The 23,228-nt window shown below is 37.9% G+C and overlaps 1 protein-coding gene across 2 annotated transcripts; it reads left to right on the forward strand.

The window, feature by feature from the left end:
• On the forward strand, positions 1-22,966 carry CTSS (cathepsin S). 2 transcript variants are annotated; one of them, XM_061407818.1, is made up of 8 exons: positions 1-106; positions 1,047-1,173; positions 4,287-4,409; positions 5,247-5,396; positions 7,129-7,356; positions 8,608-8,773; positions 10,005-10,107; positions 22,236-22,966. In XM_061407818.1, the coding sequence occupies exons 2-8, from the start codon at positions 1,048-1,050 to the stop codon at positions 22,333-22,335; spliced, it is 996 nt and encodes a 331-aa protein (XP_061263802.1). In that variant the 5' UTR covers positions 1-106; position 1,047; the 3' UTR covers positions 22,336-22,966. The 2 variants fall into 2 exon arrangements, with proteins under 2 accessions (XP_061263802.1, XP_061263813.1); XM_061407829.1 differs by having other exon boundaries at positions 9-115.
• Positions 22,967-23,228: the final 262 nt, after the last annotated feature.

Below are 23,228 nucleotides of genomic sequence, written 5' to 3' on the forward strand. Positions count from 1 at the left end.
TTCCAATTTCTTTTTAAAGTCACTTTAGCTGAGTCTCACTTTGAAAACTTTGGAGAGAGCCCGCCGTCAACATTCTTAGTCTGGGAGGACCTGCTTGTTCTATCACGTATGTACGGTCTGTCCTTTTTCTCCTCCTTGGTCCTTAAACCTTTCACTGGTGTTTTTAGCTTGCTCTGCCTGCCAGGTTTTACATCGTTTCTTTCAGGAAGTAAACTAAACAATCATTGTCGCTCAGTTTGCCTCTTATTTTTTGACTAAAAAGAATCCATTTTTGAAAAGCTTAATGTCGGCTTGAATATCTAAGTCCTGAGGCTAACACATAGCTCTCTTTGGACTATAATTTGAAGACTTATATGGTTAAAAATACAGCTGTTTTGAATTAAAAAGAAGTGGAAAAGAAAGTAGAATCCAGTTTGAGGTAGTTAGTCACTTAACAGTCTCTTTGTATTAAATATAGAAGTGATGTTTTCAAAAGTAGTTAACGCTTCTTTTGAAGCAGATATTTTGATTTTTAGGGATAAAAAGGTAAAATGATCCAAGGATGTGAAAGTAGTACATAGGAGTTGTCTTCTAACTACCTCTGAAGGTTGTGGATATTTGAATAGACCAGTTAAGAAGAGCTTGTGTATTAAAAAATTACCAAGATAAACTGATTTTTCAAAGGTTTGCGTTCTTCTTAAATATTAGTAATATTTTGGAACAGAGAAAAGAGGATTTCCTGTTGATTAGATTTGTTGTCAAATCCTGTAAAGTCCCTGCTTCCCTCATCTCCACATCCTCCCAAATTCGGATGTAAATTTGGTTTACCAGATATCAGGAAATTTTTTTGAAAATCAAAATGGTATTTAGAATTGGAAGTGGCATTTCAGACAAAGACCTGCAGTTACTCCCTGTCAGTATGTAATCCAAAAAGTTGCCTGCATGATTCTGATTTGTAACATTCTGTCTCTTTGACAGATTCTGCATTGCTTCTTGTTGAGAAAAAAGTATGGTCACATCAGATGCAGCTAATATTGAGTCTTCCTGTGTCATCTTTCCTTTAACAGAATGAACTGGCTGGTGTGGGCACTCCTGCTGTGCTCCTCTGCAATGGCACAAGAGCACAGAGACCCCACTCTGGATCATCACTGGGATCTCTGGAAGAAAACCTATGGAAAACAATACAAAGAAAAGGTAGATTGGCTGCCGTTTGAGCAATTTGCTTTTACTCAAGTACCCTACATGTTCTTTTAAAAAAAATTTTTGTTTGACTGCACCAGATTTAGGGGCTTCCCAGGTGGCTCAGATGGTAAAGAATGCACCTACAAAGCAGGAGACCTGGGTTCAATCCCTGGGTTAGGAAGATCCCTTGGAGAAGGGAATGGCAACTCATTCCAGTATTCTTGCCTGGAAAATTCCACAGAAGTATAGGAGCCTGGCAGGCTACAGTTAATGGGGTCACAAAGAGTCAGACACAACTGAATGACTATCACCAGGCCTTACTTGCGGAATGTGAACTTCGTTGCGGCAAATGTGATCTAGTTCTCTAACTAGGGATCGAACTCTGCACCCTGCCCTGCACTGGGAGCATGGAATCTTCACCACTGGACCACCAGGGAAGTACCCCTGACTACATATTTTGACAAGCAGTGTCTTCAGTAAATGTTACACACTCATTTTCTTACCAGATTCTCTTCTTGGCCCTAGAATTTCATCAGGAAACAAAAATTTCCTGTTTTTAGGGCACTTATATTCTGAAAGGAGAGATAGGAAAGAAGTAAATAAATAAGCATATATATAATGGAGATGCGTTTGAGCAAACTCAGGGAGATAGTGAAGGACAGGGAAGCCTGGCGTGCTGCCGTACATGGGATCGCACAGAGCTGGACATGACTTAGCCACTGAACAACAATATGATGCAAACAGTGGAACAAAATAAAGCAAGACCTAGGGGGCTGGAGGAGGGTCTTCCATGAAGGCTCTGAGGGGTTGGGAGTGATTATCCTCCACATGTGACAGTATGGTCAGGAAAGGCCTCACATGGGAAGGTACCAGGCCAAGAGGGAAAGAGTGCACGTTTGAGGAACAAAAAGACCTGTCCTCAGTCCCTGGCACGGAGAAGCACTGGCAGATGTTATTTCTTGACTCTCACTTCCCACTTTGTACTTTTGTTTTTATTTCTAAACATACTTCTTGATTGAGTTTAATACTTAACCCTGGTGCTTCAAATAACTAAGTCCTAAAACTATGATGATCTAGTCACTAAGTCATATCTGACTTTTGCGACCTGCCAGGGTCCTCTGTCCATGGGATTCTCCAGGCAAGAATACTGGCGTGGGTTGCCATTTCCTTCTCCACCTAAAACTATAATATATGAAATTGTAAGCAAAGATTATATATAAATTTATTTATTTGATGTGATTTTTATATAAAAATGCCCTGAGTTGTTTTCTTAGTAATGATGAATTTCACCCTCACCCATTCCCCTTTACGGGCGAGGGTGAAAATTTCAGGCCTCTAATTTCCATGTTAACCAAAGTTAGATGTGCAATTAGCACCACTATCCGGTTAAATGAATGTTATCTTACTTTTTAATGATTCTAGTCCAGTAGAAGGAGTGAAAGCGACTTTTGATTAGTACCCCACTATTAAAATCTATTTCACAACTGTCTAATCACTACTAATCACTTTTTTTTCCTTTCCTATACTTCATTAGATTTGTCTTTATTTTATTTTTCACTCTAGTGGTTTGGAAGTATATCTGTATATGTCTTTTACTAGGATAACAGTAAAATCTTGCTTGAAGGCAGAGGGACTGCTTAGACTTACTACCTAGACTTACTTGCTACCTAGAACCAGCGCTTAGGCCTGGGTTCTAATACTCAATGAAATTAGACAGAAAAGAGTTGTTGCTGACTGCTCACTGGGCTATGGCTTGTTGTAAACTATGGCCTTGTGGGTGGAGGTGAGGGTCAGCGATTCTAAGAGGCACCATGTATATTGCATTCTATGTAAATTAAGCTCCTGGAGGGCAAGAAAATCAGTAGCCTGAATATGAATTTATGCTGGATAAAATTAAGATAATAGGACCAAAGTTATTTTTTAAAGTATGAATAATGGAATGACATCTACATGAATGAAAAAGAAATTGTGAAATGTATTAGAAATCCAATTAGAAACCTCAGAAATGAAAAAATAGAGTCATTGAAATAAGAACTCAACAAAAGGGATGAACTCCAAACTGGAAAGAGCTGGATAGAATCAGATCTGGAAGATAGTACTGAGGCATTCACCAAGAAGGCAGCACACAAAAATAAAATGGAAAAACTATGGAAATGCAGGTAAAGAGATGAAAGAAAGTTTGAGGCTCCAAATACATCTGATGGAATGATGATGCAGAAGCAATATTTGAAGGGATACTGGTTGAGAATTTTCCAGATATGGAAAAAAGAATGTTCCTGAATTCTCTAGTCAAAAGTGCTTTCCAGTCAAAAATACTACACAGAGGAAAATAAAGAAACCCATACCCACAAACATGTAGCGAAGCTGCAAAATATCAAAGAGAAAAAGAAAATCATATAAGTTACCGAAGTTAGAAACATTACAACAATTAGACTGACAACAGACCTCTAATCTACAATAATAGATACCAGAAGGCAATTCAGAAATACCTTCAAATAACTGAATAAAAACAGCTATAAATTTATAATCAGACTAAACTATTTTTCAAGAGTGACGGTAGGGACTTCCCTGGTGGTTCAGTGGCTAAGACTCCCTGCTCCCAATGCAGGGGGCTCTGATTCAATCCCTGCTCAGGGATCCCACATGCCACATGCCACATGCCACATCCCACATGCTACAACTAAAGATCCCGCATGCTCTAACAAAGATCCTGCAGGATTTTTTCTAAGACCTAAGACAGAGTGCAGCTAAATGAATAAATAATCAATTTTATATATATATATATTTTTAAAAGATGTTTTAAAAGGCCTATAATGATTAAGTGAGTTTACCACTTACAAAGAATATACTTCAACAAATTACAATTTCTAAAAAAAAACCTTTCTAGCGTATTGAGGAAGTTCATTGTACATATCTAAAATGATATTAATCACCAAGAGAGCAATTAAGAGGAAGAGTTAAGATTGGTGTGCAGTTTTTCCCAGTTACACTTATTTATTCATATCCATTTATTTGCATGCTCCCAGACAGATCCACATTTAATGGAATGCTTCATAATATGTATATTTTCATTATTGAACACATTTGTGCAGGATTCAGTATAATGATGTTTCTTTTTATTTTAGAATGAGGAAGTAGCACGGCGTCTCATCTGGGAAAAGAATCTAAAAACTGTTACACTTCACAATCTGGAGCATTCAATGGGAATGCATTCATATGAGCTAGGCATGAACCACCTAGGAGACATGGTAGGTAAATTATAAATAATCCTACATTCATCTTTGGGTAAACTGGATTTCTGTCTCCCCAAAGGCAATTTGAAGGTAAACAACAAAGGAGTGTTTTATATGTATATGAACATAAAATTAGAAAATAGAATTTAGGGACATAAGAATTTGCAGATTCCTTATTGATTTACACTGTGACCACTTTCCTTAATAAATCCCTTCTTTAGGGGAATATTTTAAACTCACAGACCACAGTTAATTTTACTTTTATTAATTTTAGAAAATATTGCCTAAAGACTACTCACAACATTTTAGAATACATTACCATACTTATGTAAATCTAAACTGATAATGTAATATGGTCCACCTGCTTTCTTAATGGGGGAGTGTGGGTATTAATATAAAGTAACCTTTCATTAGTTATTAGATTCTGCTCTATCTTACAAAAACTTTTCACTGTGGCCAAAATTAAGAATAATAGTACCCTTTGGAAGGGAACACCTTAAGTGGATTAAATGCAGGAATCTTTTACAGTTCTTTCTCATAAGCAAAATCAGTTTAGTCCACTTTTTAGAGAACCCTTCTTATAAAATTCTGCCTTGCTTTGAAAGAAAAATATGCCTCTCTGTAACTTTTAGTTTTTTATCTTTTCTTCTTCTCCTTCCCAATGTCTGACTGGGATGCTAATGGCAAAGTGTAGGACTAAAGAAACCTGGATAATTCACCTACCAGATAGTTATCTATATTAGTCACAACTCCACTGGTTTTTCTCAGTTGTTAAATATATTCACAGTTATAATTTTCAAGATATTGACCAGAAGGATATAAGTGAAAGGACATATGTGTATATTTTTGTAGACCAGTGAAGAAGTGATATCTTTAATGAGTTCCTTGAGAGTTCCCAGCCAATGGCCAAGAAATGTCACTTACAAGTCAGACCCTAATCAGAAATTGCCTGATTCTATGGACTGGAGAGAGAAGGGGTGTGTTACTGAAGTGAAATACCAGGTGAGTATTATCATCTTAGGCCTCTGTACCTCAGGTAGAGGTCTCTCTTCCTTAAATGCTTAGTCTAGCTGTATCATTTAGCAGTGAATCTCATAGTCCCTTAGGTTACTTTCTAAATATGTTTGCTATTCTTATCTTCCCAACTACACTGTGACCTTCTGAAGGGCCTGGACCACATATCATACTTTTCTTATTTCCCATAGTGCTGAGAATACCAACAGTTAGCGTCATATTTGACTAAGCAAAAAACTGTGAACTTAGCAAATGGGTCTTTAGGAAAGACTTTTAGTGTTCATACTATCCATCAACTGCACTGGACCCTCCATAAGTCAGTTACTTGAGAAATAGTATCATATGTGAGAGAAAATTTCAATCAAAAAGTTTATTCCTCCATCTCACTTAGGAATTTCAGGATTGATGGAGAGGAAATAACTAAAGCTAAATGTGACCTGTAAATTGTACCCGTCAAGTTAGTTCTTGACTAAGGCTTACATTGCTAAGAAATATGGGCTTTATAAATGTGTTCCTATATTTTTATATTTCCTTTAATTTTCTTGTAAAAAAAAAGCTACAAAAATCCTAAATTAATTAGGGATAACTAAGGATAAAAGGCTTCTTAGGTGGCGGTGCTAGTGGTAAAGAACCTGCCTGCCATTGCAGGAAACACAAGAGACGCGGGTTCAATCCCTAGATTGTAAAGATCCCCTGGAGATGAGCATGACAATCTACTTCAGTATTCTTGCCTGGAGAATCCCATGGATAGAGGAGCCTTGCAGGCTCCAGTCCATAGGGTTGCAAAGAGTCAGACATGACTGAAGCAACTTAGCACACAAGGATAAAACATATATATCACCTTGGAGGTCAGGATAAGGGAGAAGAATCAATGTCCTTTGAAGCTGCCCCAAGCCTGTGACCAAAGAAAAATATAAAAATTAAGAAACGAATGATACTGCTAATCTCATAATTCTTTTCCATCTAGATATTTTTCTTTCAACTAGTTTTGAGTTTCTCAGTGGAATTCTCTAAAAGTTTGAGAAGACCCTATAAGTACCCATCTAAGTGTTCACTATAAATATTAATAATTTAATGAGCTCCTTTCTCTGAGTGCTTGCATTTCAATGGGTGATTTTACTTTAACCAAAAGCAGACTGAACTTGCTTCCTTCCAATAGACAGCCAAGTGGAATGAGAGGAGGAGAGGCAGTGCAGTTATGATGTGGCTCGGACCCCTCTGCACCTTTTTAAACTAAAGCAGCTTTGTGTTTTTCTATTTATGCTTCCCAGTAAAATAACTTAGGATCAAAAAATTCTAAAGCTAAAAATGTCCAAAAAATGCTAGTCTTATCTTTCAGGGAACATTTGGCAGGAGGAAGGGTGTTTTAGGTCAAGGGAATCATCCTAGTTCCTCTCAAAAATCCCTTTCCTGTTGGCATCTGTCTCCCCTATTATGGGGTGAAAATAGCTGGTATTTGGTACATTTTCAGTAAATACTGTTTCTTAACATATTTGAATATGGCATTTATGCCGTGAGGTCAGCCATTCATAAATATTCATTAAAGTTAGACTTGTTCCAGAGAACAATCATTGCCATGATCTAAGGGGAGGGGAAACGGTAGAGGGGGAGCTCTTCCTGAACTGATGAAAGTGCTGACATGTTGGGAGTTGCCCAGTTTGCATTATGGAAGCCATCCTTGCTAACTATGATTGCCCTTGTGACTTTGTCTCTGTTGTAGGGTGCTTGTGGTTCTTGCTGGGCTTTCAGTGCTGTGGGAGCCCTGGAAGCACAAGTGAAGCTGAAAACAGGAAAGCTGGTGTCTCTGAGTGCACAGAACCTGGTGGATTGCTCAACTGCAAAATATGGGAATAAAGGCTGCAATGGCGGCTTCATGACAGAGGCTTTCCAATATATCATTGACAACAACGGCATCGATTCAGAAGCTTCCTATCCCTACAAAGCCATGGTGTGCCTGCAAGTTAACTTTTTGTACTGCCCCTTATAAGGAGGGATAACCTTATGTTATCCCTCCAACTCACTGTACTAAACTTATCACCAAGCCAAGTGCTTGAGAAGCAGTGCTGCGTGGTGTGTGTGTGTGTGTGTGTGTGTGTGAAACAGAGAGAGAGAGAAGGAGAACAAACCTCAATCAAGAATTCTTAAATTCTTAAGAGTTCTCTTTCTTATGCAGCAGCCTTCTTAATTTACCATTGGCACAATAATTTAAAATAAGCAGGCGAAGTTCATGCTTAAAAATGAATTTTCAGCAAACCTTCCTTAAAATTCTTTGTATATCTGCCTGGTATTTAAACTTTTTTGTCTTGCAAACTCCTGTGCTCAACCTTATTCTCAGATCATCAACCACACAATTCTTCTACCTTACTAAAAAGTTAAATAATGCTCTCCTCCTCCTCCAAGTCTCACCACACGTTTTGTTAAATGATAGGACAGAAAATTTAAAAAAGATAAAAATATCACTCAAACCCTCCTGCCTTAACCACTATTATTTTGGTTTATTTCTTTCAAGTTCTTTTTCCTATAAGGCATTTTAAAAAACCTAGTTGTATACACAACAAATATGAATTTGCAACTTCCCCTTTCTCACTTGAGATATGGTGTTTTTAAACCAATATTTGGGCTTCCCTTGTGGCTTAGAGGTAAAGAATCTGCCTGTCAATGCAGGAGACATGGGTTCAGGAAGATCCCCTGGAGGAGGGAAAGGCAACCCACTCCAGTATTCTTGCCTGGGAAATCCAGTGGACAGAGGAGCCTGGCTACCTATAGTCCATGGAGTCACAAAAGAGTCAGCCACGACTTAGCAACTAAACAATCAAACCAATATTTAATCTGCAGATCATCTTGCAGGCATTATACCATCAAAAAGATTTTAAAGCTCTAGTCTAGTCTTAATGTAGTGTTTCCCTAACAATCCACCTGGAGTCTGAGAGACTTTACCCTGGCAACTCTTGTACACATGAAGATGTTCACAATTTAAAGCAATAGAATAGTTCTATATTTCCTCTGTTACTGGTGAAACGTAGAGCTATTAGGATTTGGAAGATTTAATATTTATTTTTTTAAAAATAAGAAAGAGCCTTAGATACTTGAAAGGATGAATGAGAAAAGAAAACATATTTGCAATCCAGACTTACGATACTGTCAATTTATAAAGGAAGTTGAAGTCCACTTCTTTTTCTGACTTATCCTTTCCCCACAGGATGGAAAGTGCCAGTATGATGTAAAAAATCGAGCTGCCACGTGTTCAAGGTATATTGAACTTCCCTTCGGCAGCGAAGAGGCCTTAAAAGAAGCCGTGGCCAATAAAGGACCTGTGTCTGTTGGTATAGACGCGAGCCATTCTTCTTTCTTCCTCTACAAAACTGGTAAAAACCTAGACATATTACCCTCATGCTTTATACTGCCCTCTCATCGGAGGAAAGAATGTCCTCCTTCCCCATCACTCTGCCTCTGAAAGCTTAGATTGGGTTAAATGGAATCCTCCATCTCATTTCACTTCATATATATATTTTTACACCCAGTTCTCATTAGTAAAGTAAGACTTGAAAAAATTTACTAAGACTGCATGCCAGGTCGGATGCTAAATTCTTTCTATACACTATCTCATTTAATCCCCATGTGTGCTTGTTCCTCAGTCATGTCCGACTCTGCGATCCCATGAACTATAGCCTGCCAGACTCCTCTGTCCTTGGAATTTTCCAGGCCAGAATGCTGGAGTAAGATGCCATTTCCTCCAACAGGGGATCTTCCTGACCCAGGGATCGAACTTATATCTCTTGCGTCTCCTGCATTGGCAGGCAGATTCTTTACCACTAGTACCACTTGGGAAGCCCCTTAATCTTTATAATAACCCTATTTTACAGATGAAAAAAAAACATGTCTTAGGTTAACCTACCTAAAGTCATACAGTCTGCAGGTGGTCAGCTGGGATGAGAAACCGTGCTGCCTGAGTCCAGAGCCTGAGCGCCTAGCCTCCGGGTCCACAGTGGAGTGTAGGTGCAGCACAGCAGAGTACCTGGAGGCCACTCACAGAAAGCCTCACCTTAAAGATCATTTCATTCAGCAAAGGATGAAGATGCATAACAATTTAGGAATATATACAAAGAAATACAACAATATAAATTAAAAAAAAATTAGGCATCTTCCCCAGTGGTCCAGTGGTTAAGAATCTTTCTTGCCATGCAGAAGACATGGGTTTGATCCCTGGTGGGGGAATTAAGATCACACATGCCGTGAAGCGACGATGCCCGTGCACCACAATTAGAGAGTCTGTGCACCCCAACAAAAGATCCCATGGGCTACAACTGGGACACAACACAGCCAAATAGTTACTTTTTTTTTAAGTGGAAAAAGGTGGTAGTTCATCAAAGGAGCTTTCTGAGGGAACTGTGATTAACTTGATGCCAAACTTTGTGAAACCAAAAAGCAAACAATAGAAAAACCCAGTTGTGACAACTATGACATTGATGGCAAAGAATCATGAACTCTAAGTAGTTTAAACATGAGAGTATATGTTCCTCACATATATCCAAACAGGCTAATCAGATAGTGGCACACACCACTTGCTCTTTTTCCTTACCCGTGTGTTATTTTCAGGTGTCTACTATGACCCCTCCTGCACTCAGAATGTGAACCATGGTGTACTCGTGGTTGGCTATGGTAACCTTGACGGGAAGGACTACTGGCTTGTGAAAAACAGGTAATGTACTCATATTTTCATGTATATTTAATTAAAATTGGTGTCTGGACACAGGCACTTCTCTGTGTCTTAATTTCTCCAAACTTCATATGTCCAGGGAACCCAGTGCCCTCCCCAGCATTTGGTTCCTTCTCAGAACTTCCCATCTCACTCAAAGGCAACACAACACAACATAGTTGCCCCGTTAGATACTATGAATTTGTCTTAGATCCTCCAGAACTAATCAAGCAATAAGTCAGATTAGTTTTATGTCATGTCTGTTCTTGATCCTACTCCTTCTCCACTTCTATTTATTGCTAGTTCAGACATCTCTTGCCTGGACTATCCCTGTAGCTTTCTAGCTGGTCTCCTTTATTTAAAAAACTTTTTTTTAAATTAAAAATTATTTTGTATAATTTTTAGAAGTTACTTTCCATTTATAGTTTTTACAAACTATCAGCTGTGTTCCCCAGTTGGGGTAATACATCCTTGAGTCTGTCTTACACCCACTAGTTAGTACCACCTACTCCCCTGCACCCCCACAGGGAACCACTGCTTTGTTCTCAGTATCTGTGACTCTGCTTCTTTTATGTTATACTCATTTGTTTATTGTATTTTTTTAGATTACACATATAAGTGATATCATATAGTATTTATTTTTCTCTGTCTAACTCATTTCATTCAGCATAATGTCCTCCAAGTCTACCCATGTTGATGCAAATGATAAAATTTCATTCTTTTTTGTGGTTAAGTAGTATTCCGTTAAATGGACTTCCCTGGTGGCTCAGACGGTAAAGCGTCTGTCTACAATGCAGGAGACCTGGGTTTGATCCCTGGGTCAGGAAGATCCCCTGGAAAAGTAAATGGCAATCCACTCCAGTACTATTGCCTGGAAAATCCCGTGGACGGAGGAGCCTGGTAGGCTACAGTCCATGGGGTCGCAAAGAGTCAGACACATATATTCTTGATTGCTGAGTTGCTTCAGTCATGTCCCACTCCTTGAGACTCTATGGACTGTAGCCTGCCCAGCTTAAGAAAACTGGAGTGGGTTACCATTTCCTCCTCCAAGGGATCTTTCCAACCCATGGATCAAACCCACATCTCTTTGGTTTCCTGCATTGGCAAGACAGATTATTTACTACTAGCACCACATGGGAATCATCTGTTGATGGGCATTTATGTGGTTTCCATGTCTTGGCAACTGAAAATATGCTGCTATGAATATTGGTGTGCATGTATCTTTTTGAATTAGTGTTTTTGCTTTTTCAGGATTTATACCCAGGTCTCCTTTACTCTTAAATCTGTCCTTTATACTACTTTCAATCTGGTTTGTCTAGACTATAAGTTTAGAATTTTATCTCCTAGAACCAGTCAGTGTGAGATGAGTGTTCCTGAGTAGAAAAGACAAGTCACCTATGTTTGGTCCCTACCTGTCTGTCAGCCTCAGGTCCTGGCACTTTGTCTCACACTTTTCATCCTTGGTTATTGAAGCATACACAGTTACAGTTCGTATCCATATCATTTTATCTTCAATGTCTTCATATCTTAATTGTTTTGGTCCCTCTGCCTGGAATATCCCTTTTCCTCACTTGGTTTATTCCTTCTTTTCCTTCAAAACCAGCTTAGTCATTATCTATACCGGAAAGTTTTCCGTAAATCCTTGGGCTGGGCAAAATGTCTTTTTTTTTTCCTATGCAAATAAAGTGTCCTTTGCATTCTAGAGTATTTTACACAATATATTTAAATTGTTCATTCACCTAAGTATCACCGAAGTATTCTGTATATGCCTCTGGGGCAGAGATTATGTTGTGTCTTTGAATCCTTAGCACAGTATGTGGCACCCAACAGCCCCTCAATACATGCATTAGCAGTCTTCTCCAACACCACAGTTCAAAAGCATCAATTCTTTAGCGCTCAGCTTTCATTATGGTCCAACTTTCACATCCATACATGACTACTGGAAAAACCATGGGTTTGACTAGACAGACCTTTGTTGGCAAAGTAATATCTCTGCTTTTTAATATGCTGTCTAAGTTTGTCATAGTTTTTCTTTCAAGGAGCAAGTGTCTTTTAATTTCATGGCTGCAATCACCATCTGCACTGATTTTGGAGCCCCCCAAAATAAAGTCTGACACTGTTTCCATTGTTTCCCCATCTATTTGCCATGAAGTGATGGGACCAGATGCCATTATCTTAGTTTTTTGAGTGTTGAGTTTTAAGCCAGATTTTTCACTCTCTTCTTTCCCTTTCATCAAGAGGCTTTTTAGTTCCTCTTCACTATTTGCCATAAGGGTGGTGTCATCTGCATATCTGAGGTTATTGATATTTCTCCTGGCAATCATGATTCCAACTTGTGCTTCATCCAGCCCAGCATTTTACATGATATACTCTGCATTTAAGTTAAATAATTCTACCCCTAGCAGCCCTCAGATCTTTATGGAAAATACATAGTCTACAAATCATAAATAAACAAAAAGGTACTTTTCTACCTTTTCCACCTTGTGGCTCACAAAGAAGATGGTAGTCTTTGGATGGCCTTTTGGGAAATAGTTGAAGTGATTAATATCTTGGTTCATTTAAAACCTATTCACAGCACTAATCAGCTTGGGTCCAAACCAGTGATAGCTTTTTAAAATGGAGCAATACTTTAACTTCTATATATCTTATTTACTCCCTACAGTAGGTATGCTAAATTCTCTTCTCTACTGAAGTTTCTTTTCGAAGATCATACATCTTTTAGAGTTTTAATTCAAAAGCTCTTCTCAGCACTTGCTAATTTAATAAGCATTTACTAGGCATCTTACAATGAGATAGACAGTATCTAGGCCATGGAAATACAAAAATTAGTAAGAAGTTATCCTATTCTGTAAGGGCTCACAGCCCACTCAAGAATTAGAACAACAAAATACAATACATCCTGATATAATATGTCTAGATTTTAGAATAAGCTTGAAGGAAAATTATTCTCTATTTTTAGTAATACATTACCATTTTCAGATTATCAAAGCCTTGGTATCATCTTGTGCTCTTCCTTCTCTCCCTAAACCCACACAGCCCTGTCCTTCAAGCCTCTGATCACACTTTATATGGGTTTTCTCTTTTCCTTTGCTAATGACATTATCTAATTCAGATTTAGTTCTCACTCAGCTGTGGAAATATCTTCTTAAAATATGTATCATCCAAACCTATGGTCAAAATTCTAAATAGTCTACCATTTTCATCAAAGTAAAGTCTAAACTTCTGGCCATTCAAGCGTGTCTACTAAGTGCCTTCAAACATAGCCTTCTAGACGTTTCTTCCACTATATTTTCATGTATTCATCCATACTCACACTCTGGCCACAGTGAACCACTTTCTCATCATTCCCTAAATGTAGAGACACTTAGCTATTTCTAATTTGTTACCTACGCCATTTCATCTTTCTGAAATGCCCTTAAAGCCCATTGCTGTCTATAGAAACCCCACTGTCTGTGGTCAAATGGGCACCCTCCTACATTCTGGTGGAAGGATTGTAAAATTTTTACAATACTTCTTGAAAGCAATTTGATAATATGAATTAAGAACTTTCTAACTGTTCATATTCTTCATCCAATTATTTTCATTTCTTGGAATGTATATGAAGAAAATAATCCTGAATTTTGGGAAAACTTCATACCTGATTTATGTAAATGTAGCATTTTTTTCTTTAATAATGAAAACTAGTAAGCAACCAGAAATACCTAAAAATAGGTAGTATTAAATAAATTATGATATAATCAGCCCATGTATTAGAAATTATATTTATTGAGATCATTATCAATAACTGAATAAAATACTTGGAATATATGTTTAAGTGGAAAAATACATATAAATATAATATTTATATTCAGTATAAGTATTAAGTTTATAGCTCATTTCTCTGATATATATTATATTAAAGGACCAGAAAGAATTATACCAAATGTTAATGATGGTTGTCTTGGGGACTTTCCTGGCAGTCCAGTGAGTTAAGACTCCATGCTTCCCCTACAGGGGATGTTGGTTTCAACCCTGGTCAGGGAACTAAGATCCCACATGCCATGCACAGCCAAGGAAAAAACTGGGATCCCAAATGCCTTGTGGCACAGCAAAAAATAAAAAGGTTGTCTTTGTCTCCCTTTATGTATTTTTGAAATCGTCTTTAACAAACCACTTATTATTTTTAAAATTAAAAAAAAACTTATTAAAATTCTATTTATTCTTCAAAACCTACCCTGAGTGCTATCTTCTCCATACCCCATTCATTAACTCAGAATTGTTTCTCTAACTTCTAAGCTCTAGCAATGCTTTATGAATTCTATTATAGCATTTAGCAAATTGTAGCTTCTGTTATAGCTATTTCTAAAAATCATGCTCCATTCACTAAAATATAAACTCCTTAGTGGTAGAATAATCTCTTGCTCCTGTTTACATCTTCATTTCATACATTGATTCAACAAACATATATTGAACACCTACCATGCAGCAAATATAGTGTTAGACAATGAAAAATACAGCCTTTCTCTATCATCCTTCAAGATTTTTTTTTTGGAAGGGGGGGCTTCCCTGATAGTTCAGTTGGTAAAGAATCCCCCTGCATTGCAGGAGACATCAGTTCGATTCCTGGATTGCGAAGAGTCCCCTGGAGAAGAGAAAGGCTATCCACTCCAATATTCTGGCCTGGAAAATTCCATGGACTCTAGAGTCAATGGGGTTGCAAAGAGTCAGACATGACTGAGCGACTTTAAAAAATTTTAAAAAAAAATCCTTCAAGATACTCATGCTCTAAAACGTAGAGTCAAGGAAACAGGCAGATACAGGTGACCATCCCAATAGAATGTAATAAATGCTAAGACAGGGGTATGCATCCATTGCAGTGGAAGCACAGAACAGTACCTGGCCTAGCCTGGGGAGTCTGGGAAGGCCTTTTAGCCAGATTGTTTGACTGAATCTTGAAGGAGGAGAAAGAAATAGCCAGATGAAGAAGGGTAATCAGAACAGAGGAAGGTAAATGTGCCAAACTCCAGAACTGAGAGAAAGTGAATGAGTTGAGAGAACTGCAGCCTGTTAGAAAGAGATGTGAGATAGGAAGGGAAAAAGTTATGAACAACCACAATTGCTGGCCCAACAAAGACAGATTGGACATAATCATGAATTCCAGGCTCCACAGAGGTTTACTCAAACAAAGCCCTCTTAATATCATCAAACTTGTTCTTAATGCTCTCCTGAAAGGTTAGATTCTATGTGATTTCCAATGATACCAAGTTAACCTTCAGAAAAACAATGTGCGGTCTTCCTCTAATTGGCCTCTTGGGTTTTTTTATTTTCCTTTTGTTTCTACTTAATCTTTCTGGTATGTATATAACACTGTTCTATGTCCCTGAATTTTTCTCCCTTTCTGGATATGAGTATTTAGCTCCTTTTTATAATACAGTGTACCATAATAACAGAGAAGGCAATGGCCCACTCCAGTACTGTTGCCTGGAAAATCCCATGGACGGAGGAGCCTGGAAGGCTGCAGTCCATGGGGTTGCTAAGAGTCGGACACGACTGAGTGACTTCACTTTCACTTTTTACTTTCATGCATTGGAGAAGGAAATGGCAACCCACTCCAGTGTTCTTGCTTAGAGAACCCCAGGGATGGGGGAGCCTGGTAGGCTGCCGTCTATGGGGTCGCACAGAGTCGGACACGACTGAAGTGACTTAGCAGTAGCAGCAGCAGCATAGCATAATAAATAAAAGCATTAACTTTGAAGTCAGGGAGATCTTACTTAGAATCCTAGCTCCTTTACTGTCTGTGTGACCTTAGGCAGGTTATTTAACATCTTATTTAATATCTTGAATAAATTTCAGTTTTCCCATTTGTAAAATAGGAATAATAGTCTCAAGATTACTATAAGGATTAAACAAGATAATGTATGTAAAACATTTATCACATAGTATCTGGCACAGATTATGTATAATAAATCATAGTTATTATTTTTTATTATTCCTCCTTTAAATTTCTATTAAGAGAATATGATCTGATATAGAAAACTGTGCCCTCAGCAATATCCCAATGTAAATGCAGTTATAAGTTTTACAGAATGCTTTCATAATGTCTAGCAATATACATAAATGACTTAATACCAAAACATACTTGAGTAAAAATTATTTTATGGGAGCCAAAATAATGCAAAATACCTTATTATAAACCCTCTGATGGTTTGACTGAATCCAGGAATAAAACTAGAGCATATATGTGAAGAATGATGAACTACATATTTCTTCAGGGACATCTCCCTAAATATTAGGCACTGGAGATTATTGCGGTTAAACTACTTAAGAAGATCCTTAGTTATTTGGATAGTCTATGTTGCCAATAATGGGCAGATCTATAAATTTAAAAAGCTAGCTGAACTAGAGATACAACTGCTATGGACTTAGAAAAATTTAGGAGCCTGACAAGGACACATTTGGTCAGACTGCCCTCAAAATGGACCAGGATTATCTTTGCAAAAAAAAGGGAGGAGTTTTATTTAATATGCAGATCAATGAGAAATGGAGGCTCCACAGTTATAGGGGCATAAGACAACTTTGACCTGAGGAAAAAATTAAAGGTATTAACTATGTACCCAATAGATCTTTAAACTGTGAAGTAGAGTAGGAGGAAAGCCAGAAGAATGCGGTCCTCTGGAAGTTAAATTGTGTTTCAGAATGGAGAGAGAAATTATACATCAAACATCAAAAGGGCAGGTAAGATGAGACTTGAAAACTGTTTAATGAGGCAAGATAGAGGTGAGTGGCAATCTGGACAAGAGAGATTTCAGTGAAGTGGTGTAATAAATACCTGTCTTGAGTTATAAATCAATAAGCAACATTAGACCTCAGTTCCTTATCTCTCTCAGCTCACTCCTTAGATGATCTCATTTAGTCTCATGGTTTTAAACATCATGTATGTGCTGAGGACTCTTACCTTTATAACTTGAGTGTTAGACTCCATGTCCAACTGTCTACCATTTGACCTCTCCACCTGTGTGTCTCTAGGCCTCTTTAATTTAACACGTTCAAAATAGAACTCTTGACTCCCTGCTGCTGCTGCTAAGTCGCTTCAGTCATGTCCGACTCTGTGCGACCCCATAGATGGCAGCCCACCAGGCTCCCCCGTCCCTGGGATTCTCCAGGCAAGAACACTGGAGTGGGTTGCCATTTCCTTCTTCAATGTATGAAAGTGAAAGATGAAAGTGAAGTCGCTCAGTCGTGTCCGACTCTTTGCGACCCCATGGACTGCAGCCTACCGGGCTCCTCTGCCCATGGGATTTTCCAGGCAAATTTCCTCCATCTTGGTAAATGCCAACAGCATTTACTCCAGACCAAAACATTAGAGCCATCTTCTCTTTCTTCATATGATATCCTACATCTAATCTATCAGCAAATCCTGTCATTTCTACCATCACTAAATTACCCCAAATGTTATTACTTCTCAGTACCTCTACTGTTATCACTCTAGTTCAAGCCACTGTGCATCTCTCTTGGTCTACTGCAATAATCTCCCAACTGATAGTCATTTTCCCTCTCTTTTGCCTATAGTCAATCCTCTACATAGTAGCCAGAATGATCTTTTTTAAATCAAAAAACAAATTTTATTACTCTTCTACTCTAACCCCTCTCATGGCTTCCTTTACATTCAGAATAAAACCCATGATAAGTAAAGCATGACATTATCTGGTCTCAACCTGCCTCTCCAACCACCTCTCCAACTCCTTTCTCCTCTCTCACTCAGCTTTGGGTACATTAGACTTGTTGCTGTTTCTCAGACATACCAAGATTATTCCCAGCTCTTTCCCCAGGTCTTTGCATCACTTGTACCTTCACTTTACTTAGGTCTTTGCTCAAATATTTCCTCAGATAAGCATCCTCTGACTATATTATCTAAAATGTAGCCCTGGGGAATTCCACGGCAGCCCAGTGGTTAGGACTCAGTGCTTTCACTGCTTGTCGACATTTGATACCTGGCCAGGGAACTAAGGTCCTGCAAGCTATGTGGCACAGCCAAAGAATAAAATAAAATATAGCCATGACTCCCAACACTCTGCATCCCCTTACCATTTATTTTTCTTTATACTTAAAGAAGGTGACAGTTTTAGTTGCTCAGTCATGTCCAACTCTTTGGAACGCTATGGACTATAGCCCACCAGGCTTCTCTGTTGATGGAATTCTCTAGGCAAGAATACTGGAGGAGGTAGCCATTCCCTTCTCCAGGTTCTTTATAGTACTTACATTACATATTTCTTTGGTTATTGTATGTTTCCCCTGTAGAATGTATATAGGCTTTAAAAAGACTTTGTCTACCTTGTTTACCTCCATAATCCTAATGCCTAGAGTAGTGTCTGGCACAGCCTAGAAAGTTCAAAGCTGTAATTTCTTAGAAAGGAAATCAGCATGTATTTTAGAAGGAATTTCTGATAAGTTAGTGTCTATAGTATGCAGGGAGAAAGTAGAGGGACCAAACACCCTGTTTTATTACCAACTAAGACATTTCCCAGGCCACAAGACTTTATTATTTTTTAAGTGCTATTTCTTTATTATTACTTATTTATTTTATTTTTGGCTGTGCTGGGTCTTTGTTGCTTTACGCGGGCTCTCTCTACTTGCAGTGAGCGGGGGCTACTCTTGCTTGCGGTGTGCAGGGTTCTCATTGAGGTGGCTTCTTGTGTGGAGCACAGCCTCTAGGGCACCTGAGCTTCAGTATTGCAGCACACAGGCTTAGTTGCTGTGAAGCATGTGGAATATTCCAAGACTAGGGATCAAACCCATGTCCCCTGCATTGGTCAGTGGATTCTTATCCACTGTACCACCAGGGAAGTCCATACGATTTTATTTTTAAAACCAGGATAATCCTAGGCAAAATGGAACTGTTAGTCACCCTAGGAAAAGCACTACATATTTTTAAAGGGGATGGACTCCCCTTTGAGTCCAATCAGATGGACTTATACTTGGATAAAAACTAAAATAGCCATCTCTACTTGTCGAGTATTTACTACAGACACTGTGCAAGCACTTTAAATACATTTTCTCATTTAATTTCTAAGGTAATCTATGAGATAGGCATTTTATCCCCATAACATAGAATAGGAAGCTCCTGATACTGAGAGAATTAAGAAACTTTCCCAAAGTTGAACAGTTTGAGTGAAAGGTCTATAGAGTTAATAAAAGTAAACAACTTGGTAAGGACTGGAATGAACATTTGGAACTGATGTTGTACAGTTCTGAAGACAAGAATTTGTCCTCAAATATTTATCTAGCTTGAGGTTTTTAATCAGTTGTATTTTTAAAAGCAGAGTTAGCAGTACTCAGCCAAAAAGAGGTCTGGGATGTTCTACAAAGTTGGGCCAGTTGACCTTCTCTGGGACTGGGACTGAATTGAATTGGATATTGAATGGGGTCTGGGATATTGAATGGGATCAGGGACTGCTCGATCTCACTAAGTTCATATTACTAGTCATAAGAGCCTCCACTCAACTTTCGTTACCAGAACTTAAGTCTAAACTCAGTTTATCTAACATTTTTACCTATTTTTTAGGCAGTAAAAAGATCCTGGATGTTCTGGTTTGAATTTCATTCCCTATACTACCTCACTCACAGGAAGAACGTAGAAAAAAGGATAGTTTAAAAGTTAGTGTAGACTTTGGCATAAAAGCCTAGATTTGAACCCTTGCTTTGCAATTAACCACCTGCATGACTTTGGGCAAGCCACTTTACCTCTGCCTGTATTTTTCTTTAGTAAAAAGAAGATAATACCTACCTCACAGGATGATGATTAAATGAGATACTATATGTTAAGCTACTTAGCACAGAGTAAGTGCTCAATAAGTGGTGGCTATTGATACTAATAATAGCTTCGCCAGAGTTTATTATGGCTTTTGCTTATCAAACTGGATACTGAAAAACCTGCATCCATTGATGAGAGGTGAGAGTGGAGTTTGGATTTTATTCTCAAGGTATTAGGGAGGCATTCAAGAATTTTAAACGGGAATGGCAATAAATGAAAGGAATCAAAAAAGGAGCCCAGTGAGTTCTCTGGAGGTCCAGTGGTTAGGACTTGGTGTTTTCACTGCAGGGCCCTGGTTGAATCCCTGATCAGAGAACTAAGATCCTCCAAGCCATGTGTATGATGTGGGCACTCAGTTGCTTAGACGTGTCTGACTCTTTGGGACCATTTGGACTGTAGCCCTCCAGGCTCCTCTGTCCATGGGATTTCACAGGCAAGAATACTGGAGTGGGTTGCCATTTCCTACTCCAGAGGATCTTCCTGACCCAGGGATCAAACCTGTGTCTCCTGCATCTCCTGCTTTGGCAGGCAGATTCTTTACCACTGAGCCACCAGAGAAGCCTGTGATGAGGGGAAAAAAAAAAAAGCCCCTAAGAGAGTTTAAGAAAGAGTGATCAGAGAGAGAAGGGAACATCAGGATACAGTAGTATTTTAAAGCCAAGAGGAAAGTGAGGTGAGAGTAGTGAAAGTGAAAATCACAGTTGTGTCCTACTCTTTGTGACCCCATAGACTATACAGTCCATGGAGTTCTCCAGGCCAGAATACTAGAGTGGGTAGCCTTTCCCTTCTCCAGGGGTTCTTCCCAACCCAGGAATCGAACCCAGGTCTGCATTGCAGGCAGATTCTGTACCAGCTGAGCCACAAGGGAAGCCTGAGGTGAGAGTAGACAGCCGTGTTAAATGGTACGAGAGAGAAATAACACCTGAAGATTGTCCAGTGAATGGCTGATACATAGAACAGTTAAGGCCTATTGAAGAACAGCTACTTTAAATTATTCCACTTGTCTTTTTCCAATAAGCCAGCATGTCTTAGTTTCTCCACTGCAGGCAAAAATACAACCTTCCTCTGAGTTCTGAGCAAAAATTTGCAACAACTTCCCTTTGCCTAGGGAGTTAGACAAGTTCCTTAGTCTGCTGTTCAATGCTCTGTACAACGTGGCCCCAAACCAACCTTCTATCTTCTTTTCCCATTGGTTTCCTAAGGACGTTTAATTTTCCTTTCAGCTGAATTTCCTGCTGCTCTTCAAATAAAATCACAGTATCCTATGCTTTTATTTGTATGCTAGTTATAGCACAGTTCATACAAAGTATGAATCCTGCCTCGTATTATAATTATCTGTATAATTATAATTATAAAATCTCAGAATAATAAAGAACCTCACAAGTCATTTCTCTTGCAAGGATTTTGTCAATTTTTTCACTAGTATGTGAAAAAGGGAGAAAAAAGTATTTTGGTGAATCTTTCATAAATCTAAATTTATTTGATTCAAAGGACTATCCTTAGATTAGAGATTGTGTCCCCTTAAGTTTTGTTTTTGGTGTTAAAATTTCCTGTCTTTTACAATATGATGGTGATAATAAAGAGTTTTCTTTTTAATGTCTAGTACTTGCTAATTTAAAAACTGGTAACTTTATGTCAATCTGCAAAAGTTTTTGAAATTCTTAAAGTCCGTGAAATGTTAAAGTCATGAACCATTGATCTCCTCTAACCCTTATCTGACCCAGAAATTCCCCCTCTAGCAACATCTCTAACAAGTTATGTAAACCTCTGATTGAACATTTCCAGTGCCAGGGAGCTCATCTCCTCCCAAGGTAGCATATTCCATTTTTTTTTTACAGCTTTAACTGTGAAAAAGTCCGAGCTCCACTTCAAAAACATGTTTGAGAGCTGCTCTTTTAGAAAACCCCTGTCCTTTGCCTTTTCCCTAGTGATCTCTCAAAATATTTCTACATGACACTCTGAAGAAATTGAAGTTTGATAGGAAATCATCACCTGTGATCCTATTATACAAAAATACTTCAAGATGGGGCCTTGGAAAATATAATAAAACTCATTCTCTGCAGAAACAGGAGGATTTATAGGTTTGTGATGAAACATATTATTTTCCTAGGTATTAAATTAGGTATTAATCTGTTCATCAATATTACATTAAAACCTATCAAACCATCCTTTGAAAATTGCCTGAAGCACTGGGGAAATTATTATATATTATGTTGTTCTAATTTTGCTTTATAGGTTCTCTTATATAATCACTTTAGGAGAAAACCAATCTAAGATTGAAAATTGATAATGTGATTTGATTATATTCATTTGTAATTTTGTGTTACTTCTTTTTCTAAAGCTGGGGCCTGCACTTTGGTGACCAAGGATATATACGGATGGCAAGAAATAGTGGAAATCACTGTGGGATTGCTAATTATCCTTCTTACCCAGAAATCTAGAGGACTTCTTTGTTTTATAACAATTCAAGAAAAAAGAACCACTTTCTCACAATTTAATTTTACCTGCTGTAACAGTAGAAATAAGTGTGATATGATCAATATATATTTACTGTACTAACAGAAAATATAGTTTGATTCATCTACTTTTTTTAGCTTTGCAGATCTTGGGGAAAAGTTTCCTAAGTAAATTAATAATGTACAATAGATATAAGCATATGAAAGTTAGTCAGCTGAGACCATCTGTCATGTTTATCAGTCTCTTATTTGTCCTTTTAAGTTCCCTAATATGCTGCTGAAACTTGATGGCATATAGATGCTTAATAAATATGTATCTTTTCAACTCTGTATCATTACCACATACCTACCATTCTCTTTTATTCTTAAGTAATTATTATAATCTGTTATAAGAATATAAATTGTAATATGCTGGTGATGTGCTATGGCAACTTTATGGAAGAAACTATTAGGTTATTAATGTCCTGAGATTGTATCTTTGCACATAAAAGGATTCAATAAATATTTTAAAATCAGTGATGTCAAAGAAGACAAATGCTAAGGAGACAATCTATTTTCAAGCACTTTGTAAGAATTATTTTATTGATCAACAATAAATATACCAATTCAAATCGTTTTTACCTAGTCATTAGCAATTTGGCCAGTACCTTTTGGGGGCAAAAAGTCAACCTGAATAAATAAACAAACTGCATTTCTTTAAAATAATGCATTGCTCATATTTTATCTAATTCAGAGTGATATTCCTCACACCTGCTGTAGATTAAGAGACAGTTCCTGAAGAGGTAGCAGGAACTTTAAATTGTCTAAGTTCATGTCTATGACATGAAAAATGGATGGGATGATGTCATCAGTATATCATAAACTGAACTTACACTAAT

This window comes from Bos javanicus, chromosome 3, assembly GCF_032452875.1.
Source record: "Bos javanicus breed banteng chromosome 3, ARS-OSU_banteng_1.0, whole genome shotgun sequence".
In the NCBI taxonomy this organism is placed as follows: Eukaryota; Metazoa; Chordata; class Mammalia; order Artiodactyla; family Bovidae; genus Bos; species Bos javanicus.

Bases quoted from the DNA above. Each gene is read 5' to 3' on its own strand.
- CTSS (XM_061407818.1), top strand. From the start codon at position 1,048: ATGAACTGGCTGGTGTGGGCACTCCTGCTGTGCTCCTCTGCAATGGCA. The intron at 1,174-4,286 runs GTAGATTGGCTG...TTTTTATTTTAG, and splicing joins GAAAACAATACAAAGAAAAG to AATGAGGAAGTAGCACGGCG. The intron at 10,108-22,235 runs GTAATGTACTCA...CTTTTTCTAAAG, and splicing joins TACTGGCTTGTGAAAAACAG to CTGGGGCCTGCACTTTGGTG.